Genomic DNA, 22,181 nt, shown 5'->3' with positions numbered 1-22,181 from the left:
GTCAATTCAACAGAGACAAGTCAGAATGAAAGGGCAGATAAAGAAGTGTGTGCACAAGTCTACAGACTGCTCATATAAACTTTATTTCCTTAGGAAGTCAGGATAAAAACATCCCAGTGATTAATACACAAACAGTGATCGCTCATATCCTGCAGACTTTCAGGAAATAACTGAAGCCTGCAAGTATATTTAACTGAGTCTGTAGCAGACAAAATTAACTAAAAGATGGAGATGTAATTGCCTGAGTCTGTACACAAAGTCAAGCTGAAAGATAAATGGCAGTTCCATTTTCCTGTTGACTGTTAAAGTAAATTAATTATCTGGGGTCATGGATTTGTTTCCAGAAATAGGAATGTGAATCTCCAAATTTGAAAGAGTTGGTAATAAGTAGAAAATGAAAGTGATTTCTCAGATAGATTACCCACAGATAGATTAGCCACAATACTTCTGGGCCATATTTGCCCTTTTGAGGATCATTTCACAGAAATGTGAAGTTTCTGCATAGTGCTGCAGTAGACAAGGGTAACATTATTTATTTGATAGCCTCACCCTGCTTTTTCCTAGGATCTGGCTTTGGCTGGAGTTTCCCATTACATGAAGTTGATTGCCCAGAACAAATACGATCATGCTGTAACCCTTACATGGTACTCAGTCTCAAGACAATTTAGTTATTTAATAAATGTCCTCCAACAGGCATGATGTGCAGTGCAGCAGGAATGATAGTTATTTCCTGCATTGAGTATGAGGCCGTGGATGATGCCCCTGTAGCAGCAATGGTGGAATAAGGGAGATGGTGGGCTCCCATGGCAGCTGGGAGGGACAGCTGGACTGTGAGACAGGGAGGATTGAAAAGAATGGAAAAACAGCAGCAGCAGCAGCAAAATAGCTGGCAACAAACAGGAAGTGAGGAAGAATTATGGTAAAATAGTTGAAAGCGTGTGAGGAGACCAATGGGCCTGATGCTGACACTGGCAGACAAAACAGCTAAGAATGCTGCCATGGACAATGCATGCTTGCAGCAGTGCACTGTGGTGAATGGATTCTGGCCCATCAGCCAAGATTGCTGTAGTGCAGCAGTGGCAGGTGCCAAAGAAAATCAAATGCCCATTTTCTAGTAGTTTAAGAGCTGCTCAGGCTGGTGGCTGTATGTAGGCACTATTGCACCCTTGTCTGGTGCTGTTCAGTTCTCACTGTGTCATAAAATTCTGTGAGAACAGGCTAGCCCTCAGTAACAGACAGGTTTTGCTTTCTACACGCCGAATGTCAGCAATCCTTGCACGCAAAGGGCAGTGAAGTTCCCTTGTGAGAAAACAGAGCACAGGAACCTACCAGCAGTAGCTGAGACCTGAAGTGCCACTCTAGGGATGGGCTGGATAGATCTTTCCCGATTTCTTCAAATCAATGATTAGCAACCAGTCCTTGAAAACAAAGAAAGAAACAAAACATAGGGACTGGAGGTCTGGAAACATCGGACTAGACAACAGTTCAAAATCGGAGTGCTGAAGAAACTATGCGATAATTAGAGTGCTAAAAGGACACGGAAAGCCCCTGAAAACATAAGGAAGATATAGAAGACTGGATCTGGAAAGATCATGAAAAGGGAAAGACCAACTGATTGACAGAAGATGGAATATGAAGATGGAAAGGAGAAAGTTAAGAGATGTGACAGAAAAATCTACAAGTGGGAGGTGAGAGAAGGAACTAGAATAATGGAAAAAGGACATTACACAGACCTGGACTGGGAAAGAAGAGAAGCAAGGGAGAAGATTTAAAAGTCTTAACACCATCTGAGGAGTGTACATCAGAACATGCATCCATGGTGGTTTTTTTTGTTTGTTTTGTTTGTTTTTCCCTGACACTTGAAAAGTAATGAAACCTATGCAAGCAATTAGCTTCAGGTAGATCAACAATTAATATTCCTTTATACCATCATTCTGTCACAAGTGATATGTTATTTATGTGAGATGCTTGCTGGAGAATTGCCATCAACATTAATGATGTTATATTAACAGGAGAAAACAGTGACTCCATTGGATTCCCTGCCCTTCTCTTCTCTGTGTAAGCAGTTCTGGTGCTGTGTAGAAGTTTTCTGAGCAATGTCTAATGCAATTTACAAATTGAATTTCTTTTTACCTTGAGTTCACAGTTGGTGTTTAGTTCTTTTTCATTGTATTTGCATCCCAATAAACACAGCCATTAATCCATGTTTCTTTATCATGAGCTGTTCTAATTAGGCTGTTCGAAAAGTTAGGTTAATCAATAGAGTTAATTCTTTACATTTATACACAACAGGAAGCTTTCCATTACAAAAAGAGCCTCTTTTGTATGACATGAGTAGCTAATCACTTCTTAAAATGTCAGTTTAAGCTCAGTTCCATCAGTCTGGCCTGATGAGGTGCACTTTTACACACAATCCTGCTGAATTTTTTTTGGCTACTTATTTAGCTATACCATATGAATTAACACTGTCAGAAATAGAAAATCTGACTGATTCTCCACATGTTGAAGAAAAAAAAGAAAAAAAGGTACTGAAGAAGACTACAGGAGGTGTAGGCAGATAAATTAAGTACCTGTTTGCCTCTGAACAAATACTGAACAAAGCTAAATTCTATTTTCACTTGTATTCTGCTACTTAATCCCCTCTCATCCCTTGTTGTAAATTAGTATAATGAACATTTTTAAAAGAAGCTTCCTATTTCTATAAGAGTCTCTCATATATTTCAATAAACCATGAAACATAAAGGGAGGGACTCAGACTTTGAAGACAGCAGACATCAGCCCCACTAGAATTTTGTCTGCCATTCTGTTGGCAAGCCTGAGTCTCATTTTCCCTTTCCACTAATGTGGACAGGGCATGCACTGTTACTAAAGGGACTGAGGCACAGCCACAGGAACTGCATTTCTTAGATCTGGGCACCACAGCAGACCGGAACTAGATGAAAATATCCTTGCAAAATAGCCCTCAGTAATGATTTTGCCAGCTATTCCCAAAGCCTGCAAAGATGAGTACAAGGCAAACCCAGGCATGAAAACTGGGGCATAAGAGGTCCCAACATCCTGGCTCTCCCAGGATTTTGGTTGTGATGCAAATGGTAAGAATGTAATTGTGTGACTGTTCTTCAGCTGTAGTTCTAATGGTGGAGTCTTTTTTGTACAGTATTTTTGTACAATATTGTTCTCTTAAACCTCTGCTGCATTATATATGTACACACGTCTACTACAAAATTGTGCACTTTTTTCTTTAAAAATCATTAAAGCCACCACTGAACGTAAAAAAAAAAAAAAAAAAAAAAAAAGTGACCCCACCTATTCCGATTTTCCCAAATTCCCCTATCTTTCCTCCAAATGAATACAGGATGTGATTACTTTAGCTGTGCTTTTGCATGGACAGAGCTCTCTTGCCACTTCAAACCCTTTCACTAGAATAAAAGTGCAGGCATTTATCTTCCCAGGAAGGATCAGAGCCTTTGTCTCCTACAGAACAAAATGGGGCCAAGCAATTTCTCATACAAAATTTCAAAATTATTGTTATTGCTACACACGTGTCAAAAGTTTTACATTAAAGACTGATCTGTATGAGCCATAGTATACAGATTCTCTCAACTAAGGCTTCTGATGGATAGTAAGTTTGCTTAATTACCTCGAAAAATTGATAATTGGCATGTCCAAAACTGTTCTAGCAGTACAGACTAAATGACTAATGATGGAAGGTGACCACTTAGGCACTGCAATTTTTGTGAAAAGTTAATAGTTATTGTCAGACATATTTTTTTCATCTGTAATGATGTATAAATTAAATAAATAAATGCTCAGCTGATGTATTTGAGACTTAACTAACGTCAGTCTTCATAAAGGCTACAGACAGAATTTATGCTTCACTTCCCAAAATTCAATCACCCTTAGCTCATCACTCACATGATATGAACTTACAAATTGCCAATAGGATGCAGTTTTCCTTTAGTCCTGACACTCCAAAAACATCTCTTACAAGTTTTTACTCAGACCTGGCCTAAGCATATACTTTCTTTCCTTGGTTAGATGTCCATGGCACAGATGACAACACAAAAATGAGACAAGGAGCATATTAAACACGAGTCTGTTCTGCTATGCCAACTCTTATATTGTCTGCACCCACACCTGACATCACGCAGTCTCTAAAAATTCCTTTCCCCCAGTCAAAAAAATCAAGTTATACTGTAAGCACGTCTGCATAAAAGCAATCATTTTCTTCTATGCATTAGTCTGTAAGTAGACCAATAAAAAAATGATGAAGCAGAAACAAAATCAAGTATCTGAGGGATTGAAACTGCAAGACAAACTTCAGCCCCAGACATTTTAAAGTAAACTACAGCAGGTATGGTGATCGGACTGCAATCTTTTTTATATGCTTGTTGTTTTCTACTGTAAACAGCAACTCTGAAGCCCAGAGAAGTTTCTGTTCTGGCTCATCTAGAGGTGTTAGTGCCCGTGTTACTGTGGGATGCGAAGCAGGGCAGGTTTTTTTTTTTTTTTTTGCATCGGGTCTCTCATGAGAAGACCTAAATTAGAAATTTGTTCCCCTCCTTCTATCATTTCTAGTGCTTTTTTATGTGACACTGCCAGCTATGTGCATTTCAAAGAACGAATAATCACCGAAAAACATAAAATCTGCTTAAAAAGTTGCAAGTTTTTCTCTTTTTTTAGCTGCACTTGTGATGCTCCGCTCAGAGTTGGCTTCCTGAGTAGCTTCGGAGCGGCCTGCGGAGACACTTTTAAATCTTGCCCTAAACACTGAGGGCTGAAAGGGGACTTTGTGGACAAGGCCCGTCGCGGTAACCGGACCCTTACCGCTCCGCCGCAGCGGAGGGCAGGCACAGCCGGGGGTGGGGGGTAAGACTACATTTCCCGTGATGCCGCGGGGAGGGGGGGGAGCGTCACGGCCTCGGGCAGCCAATCGCGGCGCGGCCGGGGCGAGCGCCGTCAGCCGCCAATGTTGTTTTCGCTGAGTCGGGCGGCGGGTGTTGTTGGCGGCGGCGCCATCTTGGAAGGGACAAGCCCCCGCGAGCGAGAAGCCCCTTGGCGCTGGCCCGGCCGCCGCCATGCTGTATCTGGAGGACTACCTGGAGAGTGAGTGTCTGCGGGGCGGGGGCGCCGGGGGCGAGCGGCCGGGAGCGGGAGGGAAGAAGAGAGGGGGGAAGCCGCGAACGGCGAAGCGGCGGCGCCCCCCCCCCCCCCCGCGGGGGGGGCCCGCCCGGACGGCCCGGCCCCCCCCCCCCCCCCCCCCCCCCCCGTGTGCCCGCAGTGATCGAGCAGCTTCCCATGGATCTCCGCGACAGGTTCACCGAGATGCGCGAGATGGACCTGCAGGTGCAGAGTACGTGAGTCCCGCCCCCCTCCCCGCCTCCTCCACACCGAGCCGGCCCCCGCCGCTCCCCTCGGCCGTGGCCCGGCCCCGCCGCCGGCTCCGGCTGCTGCTGGCCGCGGGAGGCGGCGCTGCGGAGGGCCCCGAGCCGCCGGGACTCGGCACGGGCTCTCGCAGGCCCGGCGCTAGGACCCAGCCGGGGAGCCCCGCTGCCGGGCTTGTGCTGCTCCCTCGGGCGTTGCGGGCTGCACGTCCCGAGCTCTGTAGGTTTTTGGTCCCTAAGAGCAGTGGTGGTGGTTTGGAACAGGAGTTGTGCCCCACTCTTTCAGCAGGTAGCGGTGCGCTGTTTCTGAAACCTTCCAGCCAGCTCCCTTCACTGTATCGTATGCGAAGGAGCTTTTTGCTTAGGCTCTCGTGCTGTATCAGACTCTTAACCAAACATACAGTCAGCTTATGACCTCTTCATAAATCCTTTTGTGCGTATGTGCTCAGATCCCAATACAATATGCTGACTTAAACAGTTTTCAGGATGTGTTGCCTTCTGGTCTTCACTTACAGTCTCATCTGGGACTTGTGTCCTGTAACACATCGCGAGGTGTTGCTGTTGTTTTAATGCAGAATCAGTATGTTCATCTACAACTGAGATGCTGAGGTCTTTATTAATGAAACATGTACAAGAGATGACAGGAATTGCCAGTGCTGAATGCTTGAACTGTCATAAAGAAGAATGAAAGAGCAAGGGCTAAAGCAACAAGTGAATGCTGTACATTAATACAAAATGCAGCACCATGCTTTCAATATCCTCAAAATGTAGGTGCACAGTTGTTGAAACCAATAGTCAACCTATACTAGTTTGAAGTGAGGTCTCTTGGGTATTTGAGTGCACCCAGCTGCTCTGCATAATAGGTTATTGACATCTTGAACTGGATATAGGATTTTCTGTATACCATGTCTTGAGTGTTGGCTTGGCTTCTGTACTTAAAGTTATGAAAACAGATCAATTGCCCCATTTGAGAGAGAACACTTCTGAAGTAACTATTGAGGGAGTGGAGCTACCAACTTAGCTAGTTCCACATAAGATAAAGCAATCTGGCTTCTGTTCAGTAGAGAGGCAAAGAAACGATGAATTGCTTGAAGTGTGTTTGAGCACTGAGCCAACTAGCACCATCAAGGTTGCACCAGTGTTGTTTCCTTTGCTTTAACTAGAAGTGGCAAAAATCACTCTTAATGCATACTGGAAGTGGCATGTAACACTGAATATAGTATGCAAAGACCAACCTTAGCCCTAGAGAGAGTTGGACCTTGGTACTTCAGTAATTCTTGCACAGTGAGTGACAAGGCATCCAAAGCCATAATGAAACTTTGGGCTTGCATCTCTTCAGCAGGCAGTTTGGATACAACGTGTGAATCCATGGACTATCATGATGCTGTGTAACAGTGACTTCTTGCTGTGAAGATTCAGTGTCTCTGAAGCACTTAAGAACAGTGTTTTGATAAGTTATGATGTCCCAGAAACCTGCTGAAGTCTTAATTGAGAGATAACTGAGCTGTGTGTTAGAGTTATTGAGTTACCACACAGAGTTATAGAGTAGTATAGAGTTACCACACAGACCTCTGAAGGGGCAGGTGCTGCTTTTTGTGATCACAAAAAATACAAGCAGACTGGTGTCTACTGTATGTCTTGATAAGGCTCCTGTGGGAAAGGCAAAGAGCGTCTGAGTTGCAGCTTGATTCTTGAGCTCCAACTGAGAGATTTTCATGTGGAGTATAAAATGTTTTTCTCTGCTTAAGTACAAGTCATGGATTACCAGCCCGCTATGGTAAAATACCAAGCTCTATAAAAAGTTCTCAGTTCTAATAAAATTTCTGACAATTCCCTTGGGAAATCTGTTCTAAGAAATTAGTATGTCAGAATGTAGAATCACAGATTAAGGAGAGGGGAAAAAGCCAACAGGACTTAAGTGTACTGTAGAGAACCTTTCATATAATGCGATAGAGATGAGCTGCATTCCCCCTTGCCACATTTCCGGAGAAACCACATTCATATGGAAGTCTTCACTTAGGCAATTTCACACAGATTGATACTCGTTCTCAATAAGAAGAGGGAAGATTTCTCATTCTCATGTCTATGGAGCCATTATAATAATCATAACCTGGCTGTTTTCATTCTAGGAACAGGAGATAGAACACATTGTCCTTTAGCTTTATGAACAAAATTACAGTCATTTGGTCAAAGAACAAAGCTTTTGGAAGCTTCCACGTAAAATGTGTGCTGCTTGCTTGCTGCTCAGTCTTCGTAATCTTCCCTCAGAATAGCACAGTGAAAGTGGAAAATACTCACTTTAAAGATTCTCCCACTTCTCATCTGTTTTACACCTAAATTTGTTGACTACTTTGTTTGGGTCTAAATAATATTGTGAGTCAGTGTTGCAACTGTTTTGGTTTAGGATTAATTGTCCTCTCTACAGTCTAAAGTTACTAGTTTCCTGTTGGTTCTGTTGCTGGAGATTCTCAGCATAGGTAAAATCAATAAATTGTGGATTATTTAGTACGTGTGATTTTTCCTCGTTGTTGTTATTTACATGATCAGCTAGTTCTAGTTTGTGGATTTTACAAAACTGAGAAAACCTTCAGGCTCGGTTGGCTTCAAAGAACTAACTAATTATACTTGCAGATTCATGAGTTTCTTGAACTAGTTACTTAGATATTCCACCTCCTTCCACTCCCAGTGATATGGGGCAGTTTTAATGCTGGTTTCTAAGACGTTTTTTACACCCGGAGCCAGAAGTCCATAGGTAGATGGTGCATTGCCATGTTTAATGTGAAACTATTATCTGGACTGTATCACTAAGAGTCCTGCTTAAAAATAATAATAAAATGGCAGTACTTCCCTTTATCTTGAACTTAGCCAGGCTGTCAAAGCTAGTTTGACTGGAGCAGTTGCTTGTTTTTGGAGATGTGCAAGCTGTTGCATGCACATACAGCATGCATGTCCAGCTGCTGAAATATTAAACTTGGTGCTTTTTTTGAAGAAGGGTGAAAGGAAAAGAAATCCATGTTCTTGTCTCAATAAATAACCAAACAAATAAGCTGTAGTTTTCCTTTCTTATAATAGTAAATGTTAGAAATTTCCTTTTACTTTTCCCCCTTATGATATTTCACAGCTACATGCAAGTGTGAATCCTGTTCATGGTATCTCATCAGTGCATTTACCCCTCAGTTCTACCGTGTGGGGGCTAGGGGTGGGAATAGCCTTGTGAGTGTTTTCCGTTTGCCCTTAGCCTTTCTCACATACTATTGGAGAGGGCCTTGAGGTAAAGGTGGTGACTTGACTCTTTGGTTGCTCTACCCTTTTGAGGCACTAATTTTTTTTTTCAATTATTTGGTTTTGTATTTGACTGTTTCTCTTAGGAGAACATTTTGTTTCCTGCCCAGTTTGTAACTGGCTAGAATGTTCCAAAGTCAGCAGTCTAGAGCCCTGGGTGAGGAGTTTGGGTCATGCTTTAAGTCACTACCACTGCTCTTAGGGACAAAAAACCTTTAGAACTTGGAGTCCTGCCTGTCCCATGTGGAGAGCACAAGAACCTTGATGAGAATCCTACCAGAATGCAATTCTGCTTCTTGGAAATTAAGGTAAATATTTCCCTCCTCTGTCCACTGTCACTTGATTTGTTCTTTTTTGCTCTAGTAGTTTACACCTCAGTCCTGTCAACTTTGTTTAAGAGCAGTATGCCACTTTATTTTATAATGTTTCCATATGTTAGAAGATAAATATTATCTTAATCTTTTCCTGTGCTACAGATGCAATGGATCAGCTTGAGCAGAGGGTAAATGAATTTTTTATGAACGCAAAGAAAAACAAACCTGAATGGAGAGAAGAACAAATGACATCAATCAAAAAAGTAAGGATATCACAGGAGTGGGTTGCATTTTTCTTTTGTAAAAGAAGATAACCTTAGGAAAAAATGGTTTATAATTGATGGAGACTTACTTAGGTGCTGGGAGCTGTAACTTCCCCTGGGCTTTAACAGGAGATGGATAGAACTGGATAAGAGAAGAAAAATGACTGAATGGTGTCTTTGATCAGACATTTCTCTCAAGTTTTACCCAGTATTTGCTACTATTATTAAAAATAAAAAATATTGGGACCTCAAAGTGGTGAAGCAACTAGGTACTAAATTTTCAACTTGGACATTTTGTTCCTGCTTGTGTGACTTGAAGCTGTGTAAGTTAATTGGCCTTTTTGTTTTTTAATGGTTATTTTTCAAGCCTAGCTTCAGCATTGTCTGTGACTCTGCCCATGTCCTTGTATATAGTATACATATGGTATATGTAGCATTAGGGAGAAAAGAGTAAGAAGATGGATGTGTTTTTTGTTTTGTTTTATCCTTCAGCACTTAGGTATTGGTGGTACTGTTAGCAAGGTAGTTCATCACTTTGTCAGGAAAAAAAATCCTTTCTAGTCTCTTACACGTGTTACGTCAGCCCCTTCGTCAGCCAAGGGTTGCTTCTTTAATACAAACAGATATGCTTGTTAAAAAAAAGTGAAAATCAAAACGTTAACTTCACTACAATAAAAAATACATTTTTTTGTTTTTAGTGGCATCAAGATTTCAGTTAGTTTTCACCTAAGCAAGGCACTTTCCAGTGGAAATCAGAATAAAAAGGCACTTAAGCCTGTTTAAAACTAGAGCTAAAATATGCTTACACAAACTTGCAGAAGTCTTATCTATGGATTTTCAGTGTTTAGAACATATTTTAAAATTGCATCTTCAGTCAAATTATTTTTTAATTCATCTGTAAGTTAAATTATTTTAAAATATATAATTATAAACTATATACGTTATTTCTCACCATATTTAACTACAGTATTGAAAAGGCTTCCCATCACAGTACTATGCTTCATCATTTGGGAGGGCAGTAGTATCTGCAATGATCTTAAAGATCCATATGAAGTAAAATCATCATTTCACATTGAGTCCATAATGCTGTGTAATATAAATCCAAGACCGGTTTATTTTGTGAAGTGAACCAGCTTGTGAAATGGAAATACCAGTACTAGGGAAGTGTCCACACCTTGTAGTTTCACTTTTTCTAAGGTACAAATAAAAAAATGATACCTAATATAGCTCTTATCTAGCATTTAGCCCATTGTTGTTTACAACAGAGTTTCACAGTCTTTCTGAAAACTGCCTTGAATTTCTACTTTTAACAAAAATGTGCTGGGTTACAATAGCTTAAAATAACTGAAGTAATTTGGTTACATTCATGATTTAAAAATATTCTCTTTATAACAGGATTATTATAAGGCTTTGGAAGATGCAGACGAAAAAGTACAACTGGCTAATCAAATATATGATTTGGTAAGTACACAGAAGTCGTGTACTGAATTTATGTCTTAAGGACTTCTCAACATTTCAGTAAATACTAAAGCTGTGGTATCTGTGTTATGTCATCTTCATACACAAACCTTTTGCTGGTGAAAGACACTTAATATTTTATTGACTTCTAAGAATTTTGCTGCTTGTACGCAAAATGTACAGAAATAAAAACTTCGGATTTCTAAAATTAACATATGCTTTTGGGGGATTTCTTTGTTTTTTGAAGAGCACCACAGGCAAGTTACTCTTCGTTGTTGCATGTGCATTTTGAGTTTTAAGAATATTTATTTTACACTTTCTCAGAGAACAAAACCTACATGTTATTGATTAAAAATAGAGTAAATGTAAAGCAAATATTTGTCTGTTTTGGTTCTGCTTCAGTGTACCAGGGAGTGTTGGAACGTACCCTCTTTTGGTTAGCTGGTAACTGCAAAAACTTGCTCAATTCACAATAGTTTAAATATAGGTGTAGTATTCTGCTGTATGACTACAGATGAAGAAAACACTTCAAACGTGGTGTTTCTTTAGATTTTGATGATGTTAAGTTTTGGTACTCAAGAACATGTCATACTTTAGTCAAAAGCACGTAAGTCTTTTCATTTTAGAGACCCTTCTACTCAATACTTCGGCTTATTGATGTGCACAGTGGCATACATACAAGTATTACCATTCAGGAATCCTGTAATTTCCCCATAGCACATGCTCTTCTAAAGGGTGTTATAACAGTGTTCTTTCTCTTCCACATTCTATACCTATACTCACAACACTCCCCAGTACTCTTAACCCTTTCTTTCAAAGGAAATGTTTAACACTGTGTTGTGGAACGCTGCCTACAGTTAGAGGAGGGCTTCTCAGCTGCTACGCCAATATGCAGCCTTGCTGTATCCTGTAATTCACTGGGCAACTTAGAAGGAACAGCCCATTTTGGTGTTAATTCTAGTACATCTGGTATCTGCTGAGTTAGGGGAATGTAGGTGACCAAGAAGTTATGCTTCTGTGTGTTCTTTTATTCATGCTTAGTGCTATATGGCAGAAGATCCCTGGAAGGGAAGTACTTAGCAGACATAAGATTAAAAGTGTAGGTATTTGTGTTCCAGAACTGGATTCTATTTACTGTTGCTTTGTCTCAAAAACAGGTAGACCGTCACTTAAGAAAACTGGACCAGGAACTAGCTAAATTTAAAATGGAGCTTGAAGCAGACAATGCTGGGATTACAGAAATACTAGAGAGACGTAAGTATACATGATTTTCTTGATGGATTTTCTATCACTTTAAAATACCAAAAAAGTTGTTAGTAGCCTGCAGTATTTCCACTTGTTTTGAAGTTATACTTTGACCTGCATACCTTTCATCAGTCAGTGATTCTTAAGTTTTAGTTCCAACCTTGATATTCACCAGTGAAGTTCAAATATGGCTGAGAAATTAGAATAACTTTTTTTTTCACATAGCTATTGCACTTATGAATTGCTACAGTAAGGTGTAAAGAGTTCTTTAAACCTGTTCATAATGCTCCAGTTATTTAGGTAAGTATTGCAACCTAAGCCTGCCACCTGCTCACCCAGATGAAAGCGTACAATTTCTTAAATGAAGTGATTGCCATCACATTGAGGAAAGTGGATGTTCCAGTTAAGAGGCATGGAACATCAAGTATTTTGGAGAAAAAAACGTCTTGCTTAGCAAATAGCTAAGCAAAGCTAACATTCAGAATGTAAATGTGATGTAGTGTGACAGGTCTGTGGCCAACTTGATGTGGAAGAATCCAGCCTTCTATACCTGTCAGCATTTAGACATCAACTTCAAATGTGATTATGATAAATTTTGAAGTTCATTTAGCTCCATAATCACAGAAGAGTCAGTGACCCTTCTTCATAAGAAAAGGTAGTAAAAGGTAACCTAAATCACCTGATGAAATTAGGAGTAAATATTCTTTCTTTGAACTTTAAATTTGCCATAAAAGTTGTTTCTTTGGATATTTTGTTTGTAATTGCTATCTTAAAATAACAGGCACAAAAAGAAAACTGTGAAGTAAGTGTTTTTTAATGAATTAATAACTGCAGAAAAGGACTGCTAGCTTATTTTAGTTGGAATCCAAGCTGAAGTTTTACGATTTGATACTAACTTACGTTGGGGCATTTGTTTGGTGAGGTAGGTAGAATTTTGAAAACTGAAAATATAAATGTACCATATAGCATATTGCATCTTTAAGATACTTATTATTAAATAAGATAAAAAGTAGAAGCCTCTTAACATTCTTAGCTTTCAGAGTAAATACATATTATTGAGGTTCCTCCAGAGGGCAGCCTTTGGACCAATTCATAACGTGATTAATGTCAGCTCAGCCAAAATACCTCTTTGTGCTATTAACCTTTTCTAGAGTAACTTCTATATTTTTGTAATAACTCTCAAATACTTTAAAAAGTACTGAAGAAGAGGTAAAGAAGAAACATAAAAGCTGCAGATTTGGATGTGAATTACTTAAATTGTCTTCTGTATAAATGTAAAACACTTAATTTTGCAGTTAGTCTTTGCTGAATATTGATACATAAGCTGTAGTTTATTGTTCTAATATGTATTTATGGTCATAGTCCCTCCTATGTTGCAGTCATTGAGGTGAGCGGCTAATACTGCAAGATATGTTATTCTTAGACTTGCATTTGCCTTCCCTCACTCCACCCATTGTTGTTTTTTTTTCTTTCTTCCTTCTTTGGATTGCCGCTCTGTGTATTTTGAACATTAGAGGATTCGGGTGCTGATCTGAAACCTTGAAGGATATTTCTGGTGTTTGCATGGTTTGCATCATTGTGACAAGCTGGGAGATTACCTCATTAATACAGTTTATCTGTTACTGCACTTTGACATTTATGTTCAGAAATGTAGCTATGATCTTTTTTTCAGTTCACATCAGTGCAGATTGTCAGTATTCCTGGTGCAGCATTACAAGCCTATGTGCAACTCATTGGAACAAGTGGCATATTGAAAGCAATGTTGTGCTTCGTTCTCCTTATCGGCATTGATTTTAACAGTGTTTCAACAGTTGCACAGCAGCAGTCACCAATTTCCATTTTAAAACTGCTCTGTTTTAAGAGGGTTCCCAAATGGAAAGTCCTGCTTAACTAACCTAATTTCCTTTTATGACAATGATAGCCGCTTAGATGACCAAGGGAAGGGAAGCCAGTAGGTGTAATCGTTTTGGATTTCAGCAGAACTTTTGGTAGTGTTTCTCTTAGTATCCTTCTGGACAAAATGTCTAGCATACAGGTAGATAAATGCATAACGCAGTGTGCAAAAAATTGGCTGCTGGGTCAGGCTCAGAGGGTTATAGTAAATGGGATTGCATCGGGCTGGCGGCCATTCACTATTGGGGTTCCCTAGGGATCCATTTTAGGTCTTTGCTGTTTCCATAAATTACTTGGATATAGGACCCAAAGGTATGCTGAGTCAGTCTGCAGACTTATGTTAGTGGGTGTTTGGCCAAAGCTCCCAGACACAGGGTCTGATTTTTGGGTGTTCCTTTGTGGAGCCAGGAGTTGGACTCGGTGATCCCTACAGGTCTCTTCCAACTCAGGGTATTCTGATTCTACTTGGTTTCTCCTGGTTTTATTACGGGAAAGATTTCAACTGTGGAAAAAATCCTTCTGATTAAAATGAATGTAACTGCATAGAGATTTGGTTAATCTTAATTAAAGACTTAATATCTGAAAGTTAAAACCATGTCAGTGGTGACTTTAAACTTTTCTATCCTTTTTACCTCCCTGTTAGGGTCTCTGGAGCTGGATACACCATCGCAGCCCGTGAATAACCATCATGCCCATTCTCACACTCCAGTAGAGAGTGAGTATTGGAGATTAAAACTATGTTCACTTTTTAAGGTTTCTTACTCTAGTCATCAAGTAGTATTAAGTTTAAAAAAAAAAAAAAAATCTGAACTTTTTTTTTATTTTCTTCCAAACATTTTGGGGAAAAATGTTACAATGCATTGATGATTTCTATTCAGAAGAAGCGCAAGAATGAAATAAGGTTTTGCTGGAGGCATTAGTTGAAAGTGCTGTTTTATTATCTTAGTTACAGTTTTACTTTCAAGCTAAAAAAGTTTTGCTTTTAAGTTGCCTTCATTTGTTCTACTTAGAAAGGAAACACAATCCATCTTCTCACCATAGTGCAACAGATCATGTTCCTGAGAAGAAGTTTAAATCTGAAGCTCTTCTATCTACCCTTACTTCAGATGCTTCTAAAGAAAATACACCAGGTAATCTTAATTGTCTTACATTTTATTACTTTTTTTTAGAGGGAGAAAATAAATCAAATTATATTAGTGAATCTCTCTTTTTGAAATTAGAGGTTCATAGTTTTTCCTCTGGGATATTCAGTCATTTGAAACACGAGAAATTGGAAGCATTGTTTCTCATCTGTGTTTTCCATGAAGTTCATCAACTCTACTGTCACTTGACAGCTGCATGTTCACTGTTTCTTTTTATTTACATTGTTTGGAAGACAATAGCAGTACAGTTCCGTTCAGCCAGTGGTAGAATAAGAGATATCTATGTGTTCTTTTTGGAAAGAGCTACATGGGCTTAATCTCCCAAGTAGGAAAAGAATTTTCATTCATCTTTTAAGGGTTGCTACAACCTGGCTTCAGCTATAATAAAATAAAATTGTTTTGAGTGTTGTGTTTTTTAAAACAGGTGAGAAGTCCTTTTGATTAGTGAACAAAAACAAACCACAACTTTCTGTACATTTTCAAAATGAGGATATTTCATAGTTTCTTTTCTGAAAACGAAAGATCATGAGAGGGTATAGTAAGTAAACTATGCTTGGTTTTGGAATTTAATACTGTTTTAATGCTAGTTTTAAAGAAATCTCCTTTGCAGTCCCTTTATTCATTTTTAAGGACTTTCACGTGAGATGGCAAATAAAATGGAACTATGTTTGAACAGGTGCCAATCTGTAGATGGCCATGAAAATCTAAGGTTCATTACAATTGTTATTTTTTTTTTTTTTTAGTTTTTAGAATTAAGATTGTGCTATTTTAGAAACAGTTAAGTTGTATGTTCCAATTCTTACTGACTACTGTGACAATCAAGGAAAAAGTCTTATTTCAATGAGATTAGGTTTATATAGACATGGCAGCTGGGTACTTTACTCAATAGCTGAATGTGACAGTAAGGACTGTCTTTCTAAAAGGATTCTTTGCACATTAGGATAGGAAACTTTTTTTTAAGCCAATACTGGCTGTGTCAAATTATTTTTTTATGAATATTTTTATTTTTTTTAACTTTTTTTTTCCAAATGATTTGACAACTCTGGTGCATAAATGGAGTTCCTAATCTTTCGCTGGTTGTCATATATAACTCTTCTTGAAATGCAGAGCAATTTAGTTTCGTTTTGAATTTCATCAATGTGTTCTGTTCATCAAGGGTGTCGAAACAATAATTCATCATCTTCTTCAAACAATGCATACAATACAAACTCTTCTCAACCATTGGCATCATATAACCTGGGCTCATTATCTTCAGGATCGGGGGCCGGTGCTATTACCATGGCAGCAGCTCAAGCAGTGCAAGCTACAGCACAGGTAATGTCAAAACATTCTTGTCAGCCTGCCGTCCACTGTTGATTAAGAAGAAAGACTAGTTTTTTTGTTTTGTTTTGTTTTTTAAATCTGAACTTTTAAAATCTGAACAATCACTTTCAGCTGATTTTCAGCTGATGTGATTCAATTCTCATATTATCATCATTGTTTATATGCTACAGTTTCATCCTCTAAACCTTCATAACAGGACAGCTTATTATGTTGCTTTTCCTGTGGGATATTCTTATCCATTTTTACCACTTACCATACATCCTTTTGTTAAAAGGATAACTAATAAGTCTGTGTGAATAATAGTTAGCATCCTGGTATGTCTTACGTAAGAGCTCTCCTGTGCAATCTGATACACTGTCAGTATTCCTTTTAGATGAAGGAAGGAAGAAGAACATCCAGTCTAAAAGCCAGCTATGAAGCATTTAAGAACAATGATTTTCAGCTTGGAAGAGAATTTTCATTATCCAGAGATTCAACTGGGTATTCATCATCAGCTCTGGCATCTACGTTAACACAAACATTAAGTTCATCAAACACAGATTCACGAAGTGGCAGAAAAAGCAAGTAGGTTTTGTTGTTGACTGCATTTAATGCTTTTTTTGTTAAGAGAGAGAAACTTTCCCTTGAAGGTCATGGGCCATGTTAGAAATAATTTGCATTTAATATTCATGGGAGAAAAAAAGCAGAAAGCAGTTATTCTCAGCTGGTCATTTTTCGTACAGGACTTTCTTCTTTTCTCCTCTCACATCTCTTCTTCTTTAAGCAAACTCACTTCAAGGTTTTAAACGTTCTGATTTGCTTTTTTATCTGTTACATTGTCTAGTTTCTTTCCTCATATTTTTCCTCTTCTGGAGAGGACATTTGGCCTAAATGTAAATGTTGGGGATTACTATGCAGTGCTTTGTAGATGGTTTCAAAGTAAATCTGGAGATTTTCTTCATGCCACTTCACAAGTAGTCACAACACATTATGACATCTGACCATCTTAGACAGAAAACCGAATTAATTTTATTTCTGATTAGGATGAATTTTTAAAGCATTTGAGGACTCTAGTCAAGTTTTGCTTGAAAGAGTTTGTCCCAGAGTGCACAGCATTTTAAACCGACTTGCATTTTTTTTCCTTCATACAGTGTTGTGTTCATTCACTGTTCAGTTAGTAATTTTATTTTTAGAAGCATTTTTCATCTACATATGTCTTGAGTGTCTGACCTGACCTATAAGCAAAGGCATAGGATTTGTATAGTGGCACTATTCCAGAGGCATGATTGGTGATGCTGGAGTAGAGATTAGCATAGGATCAGTCATCTTCAAAAAACTGTTATCTATTGGACGTGACATATGACATTACTTCAATGCAAATTCCTGTTTTATCGGTAATATTTTCTTGATGGAGACTTGACACCAAGTCTGTTGATTAAAATTCTGTGAAGAAAAACATCCATTAAAGCTATTTGACAGCTTAAAGCTATTAGGCTATTTTAATCAATGGAATTTATCTTGTACTTGCAAGCTGGTAAGACTGGTTTACTTCTCCAAAGAGACTCAGTTTTACCATCTCAGCTCTTGCAGTTCTTGAGTGAAATCTGTTGGGGAATGCCACTTTGGAATTTACATACTGCAGTGCTTCAGTCAACAAGGAATTGCTTTCAGATCATTCCACTTGGAAGTAAATGAATTCAAATTATGGCATGCTGTTTTTCTTTTTTTACAGAAACAACAACAAATCCTCAAGTCAGCAGTCCTCCTCATCTTCCTCTTCATCCTCTCTATCGTCGTGTTCTTCTTCATCTGCACTGGCACAAGAACTGTCTCAGCAAACAGCAGTAATACCAGAGTCTGATTCCAATAGCCAAGTTGACTGGACCTATGATCCAAATGAGCCACGTTACTGCATTTGTAATCAGGTAAGAATGTCTTCCAACCTGAAATAAACCCAGAGTTGCTGTTTCACTGTGGGTGAACTTTTTTCTCTGATTGTTCATTTAAAAAACATTTTTTTTAAGTGATCGTAATTTCAATGCTATAAATAGAACTTTTATCTACTTACTGGTAATATGAATAATGAACTCAACTGCTGAAGCTAAAAACAAAAAGATTTCCTGTGATGTACCTGTGATGTACCATACTTGAAGAGTTCCAAATCTTTTTATTAAAGATCTTAGGAACTTTTAAATTCAGAATTGAACAAGTTTACAGTGACTTTAATTAAAATCCTAAGTTAAAATACTGCCTGTTTTCTCCTACTTTTTCTTTTACAAAATAAATAATGGTGAAGATACTATTTTCATAAAAGGCACCCAGAAACTTGAAAGACTGAATGAGAGCAAAAGACACTTGTGCATAAAATAAGAACAGGCATATTTAATAATTTCAAATATTAGATTTTTTTAAAAGACTTTATAGAATTCTGTGATTCGTTTAAAGGTATCTGATTTTTTCAAATAGAGTTTGAAATTGCCACATATGCAAGGGAAATACCAGACATAAAAATGCTTTGAATTCTATCCCTTTAAAAATGTTGATTACTCTTAATTATTTATTTTTCTTTTTTTACCAGGTGTCCTATGGTGAAATGGTAGGCTGTGATAACCAAGATGTAAGTAATGACATTCTGAATGTTCACGAGTGAGGCCTTGTGCATGTAACTTGCTTACAGGAATTGCTTCTCTTTAGAACTGTTTTTACAGTTGTATTTTTCTTACTAGTTTTCAGTTGTAGTGAAAACACGGAACAATAAAGTTCTTTGGTTTTTGTTTGTTGTCAGGGGCCCCCCCCCCCCCCCAAAAAAAAAAAAATATATATTCATTCAAGTCCCCTACATCATCTTATACTTAGCAGTGATTTTATAAATAAATAAAAGCTCTACACATACAAGATAAGTGGAAATGAATAGAGACAGAAGAAAAAACTTTTTAATTGTATTTTTCTTTGTTTAAGCACAAAAAGATCCAATTACTGTGTGTAACGAGTATTCAGATACTGGGAAACTTGCTTTTAAGAACTTTTAAGTTTGTGAAGCTCTTCTGTTCTAAACAAAACTGCCACTTGGTATTTTTTTTCTGGTTGAAAGACTTGCTTAAAAAGCATACACAAAAAATATAAGTTGAACTTTGAACCTTTGCATTAAACAAACTTGAATATTTCATCCCCTATTCACGGTCTTAAAGGTTGTAATTACATATTTGCAGTTTTCTTTCCCTCTATGAACAGTTGAAAATTAAAAAAAAAAAAAAAGACATGTTCTAACCGTGAAAGAAACTGTCTTTAAATATTGGAAATGTACCACATGAATATTCTAATATTTATGGATTTCACATTTACTACTTCAGACTTTTCTTATTTCATCTTTCGTGACTTGTATTGAGACTGAAGGAATCATGTAGAAAGTCAGTTAGTGGAAGAATGAAGAAGAGAAAGGTAGAGGTTTGCAGTAGATATTAGAAAAAGTAGTAGTGTCAGGTTCATAGTAAATTTTATGGAAAAATTTAAACAGAAGTAGAGCTTAAGTGTTTGTGTGAAAAGTACAATGTGAATTAATGTCCATATGAGTTGAACAATTCTTTGGGAAACTTCTCCAGATCTGTCCCCACAGTACAGATTCTTTTAGAGGGCTTCACATTTTCCTGGGAAGGTTTGATGTATTTAAAATACTCCTTATTTCTAGGAACTTCTAGCTCTGTCACTACTAGTACAATTTATCCCATTCAAATAAAGTAAGATTTAAAAGAACATTTCAGTGTAAGCATGTGCTTACAGAGATACTACTGCATTCAAACAGACGTGAGTGATAACCATTTTGTCACTTGAAATGTCAAACTAGGTTTTTAATTAGCACAATATACTTACTTTGCTTTGTATTTTTGTAAGTCTATATGACTCTTAGAATTTTTGTTGCTTTCCTTATTCTTTTTGAGTGTATGTTAGGAACTGAATTCCTCCTCTTTTCTCATTTCGTCCCATTACTTCTCATGGAAGGCAGAATCTATGCTTTTTGCCAGTGCTTTGTTTTCATAGAATTTTACTTGTGATAGATGTTTCAAGGAAAAACAAGATCCCACACCTTTTTTCTCTCTCTCTGTTTTTGTAGTGTCCCATTGAGTGGTTCCATTACGGATGTGTTGGACTGACAGAAGCACCAAAAGGGAAATGGTACTGTCCACAGTGTACGGCTGCAATGAAGAGAAGAGGCAGTAGACATAAATAAACGTCTTCATCTGGAAAACAAATTGTGTACTAGAGGTTTTTTAGAGGACTTGGGTAGGGGGAGAAACCCCCACCACACTTCTTTGCAACCACTTAAAAAAGGGTTAACATAGCAGTCATACGATCTTGAACTATTGATTTTGCTGGTTGTGTTTTAATATTGTAAATTGTTTATGCACACTGATGTGCTACAGATACTATTCCAGTGAGCCTTGGATTGTTCCAGTGGCCAACATATGCAGACATTTGTACTATCAAACCATTTTCTCTAAGCAATGGGCATTCTACAACTATTCAATCTTCAAAATTCTGATAAGTCAAGATTTTAAATGTATGTTTTATATTCAACAGATATATTCTGCTGCATGTACTGTACTCAAGAGCTGTTATGTAACACTATGTATATAAATGGTGCAGAAAGTCATTGCTTCTTAAAAAAAAATATAAGACAATGGTTTTTAAAATGCCTTTATAGCTTTGGTTCTTTATGAAACTTAATTCAGCAGGCTGAAGAAAATGGTTCTTGTATACAGCGGGCTGTTGTCCTCTAGAGTACTTGAGTATGTAAAAACAAAACAAAAAATGCTGTAGGATAAAACAAACTTGTGCCATTAGTCTTTATATGTTACTGCTCCAGAGAAGGTGCAGGCCATAAGAGGAAAAAAGGTGTTAAAGTGATGATAAATTTTTATACCAAATGTGTTTATTTTTTTGTGCAAGTAATCCTTTAAATTTGAATCGTATTAGGTGTTAAAATAAAACAACCTCAACTCCTCGAATTAATGTCTTCTTTACATTTGTCAAAAAAAGAAAAGGGTTGTTCCTGAAATGATCTCAAAGGAATATAGCTAAGTTTGTATGAGAAATTCCTGTCATATTCTTTCCTGGACAGTGATGTTCATGTAAGTGTCAACATGTGGTGTCAGAAAGAAATAAAGGGATAAATAGTTCATCCAGCTGTAGAATCCCTGGACGTAACAGGGAATTTCAAGTTAGGAAGCCTAAATGGAGGCCAATAAATCTTTGGATCCTAAAGACCTGATAGTTGAGCATTGTGCATGTTGTAGCACAAAATCAGCTTATATTTAAATGAGAGCCAGTTACTGCCCTTGACTGTTAATATAATGAAAAGATTTTGGATTTTTCATTCCATCTTGTTTATTTTGGGTATAGGTTGTAGATTTCACTGAAAATTTCCTTTTGTTGTTTTTGTGCGGCTCTTTTATGCAGCAGTGCTGAACAGAAACAAAATTATTGCTCCTTTTCACACCCTCCTTCCTTCCACTACTAAAAAAAATTGTTCCATTTGGAGTAAAGATTTTTTTTTTTTTTTTTTTTTTTTTGTTACAGCACTGGGATTCTTGTTGGGCTGTCAGGGTAGTTTTCATGGACCTTCATGGTAGTTTTCCTTGAAATCTTTTCAAACATGTAGAGGGAGAGAGAGAAAAATAGTATTTCAGTGCATGACTGCAAATAATGCCAAGGAAATGAAGAGAATTTGGATTATTAGTATTAGGAGTACATGCAGAAAATACAGGCTTTATCTAAACAAAAATGAAAGCAGGCTTCTGTCACTTTTTAAAGAATAAAGTAATAATTTTAAATTCATGTACTGGCAAAAAGTAGATGAATAAGAAAGAAAACATGAATATGGATAACAGATTGTCTTTCGTA

At 37.8% G+C, this 22,181-nt stretch overlaps 1 protein-coding gene across 3 annotated transcripts; it reads left to right on the top strand.

The window, feature by feature from the left end:
* Window positions 1-4,947: 4,947 nt before the first annotated feature.
* On the top strand, window positions 4,948-21,286 carry ING3 (inhibitor of growth family member 3). 3 transcript variants are annotated; one of them, XM_035338971.1, is made up of 12 exons: window positions 4,948-5,106; window positions 5,282-5,353; window positions 9,143-9,243; window positions 10,639-10,704; window positions 11,859-11,955; window positions 14,483-14,554; window positions 14,850-14,969; window positions 16,138-16,295; window positions 16,678-16,868; window positions 18,016-18,208; window positions 18,862-18,900; window positions 20,392-20,508. In XM_035338971.1, exons 1-12 carry the CDS (start codon window positions 5,079-5,081, stop codon window positions 20,506-20,508), a joined length of 1,254 nt encoding a protein of 417 aa, XP_035194862.1. In that variant the 5' UTR covers window positions 4,948-5,078. The 3 variants fall into 3 exon arrangements, with proteins under 3 accessions (XP_035194862.1, XP_035194874.1, XP_035194878.1); XM_035338983.1 differs by lacking the exon at window positions 4,948-5,106 and adding an exon at window positions 8,869-8,974 and having other exon boundaries at window positions 20,392-21,286; XM_035338987.1 differs by lacking the exon at window positions 4,948-5,106 and adding an exon at window positions 8,753-8,974 and having other exon boundaries at window positions 20,392-21,286.
* The last annotated feature ends 895 nt before the right edge of the window (window positions 21,287-22,181 follow it).

This window comes from Oxyura jamaicensis, chromosome 1 (genome assembly GCF_011077185.1).
Source record: "Oxyura jamaicensis isolate SHBP4307 breed ruddy duck chromosome 1, BPBGC_Ojam_1.0, whole genome shotgun sequence".
Classification (NCBI taxonomy): domain Eukaryota; kingdom Metazoa; phylum Chordata; class Aves; order Anseriformes; family Anatidae; genus Oxyura; species Oxyura jamaicensis.
The sequence above is the reverse complement of the archived record's forward strand: the minus strand, read 5'-3'. Positions and strand labels throughout refer to the sequence as shown.

What these genes read in the sequence shown, in the direction of transcription:
- ING3 (XM_035338971.1), top strand. Translation starts at nt 5,079, where the DNA reads ATGCTGTATCTGGAGGACTACCTGGAGA. An exon ending in CGAAGTGGCAGAAAAAGCAA is followed by an intron (nt 16,869 to 18,015) that starts GTAGGTTTTGTT and finishes CTTTTTTTACAG; the next exon opens with AAACAACAACAAATCCTCAA. An exon ending in TAGGCTGTGATAACCAAGAT is followed by an intron (nt 18,901 to 20,391) that starts GTAAGTAATGAC and finishes CTGTTTTTGTAG; the next exon opens with TGTCCCATTGAGTGGTTCCA.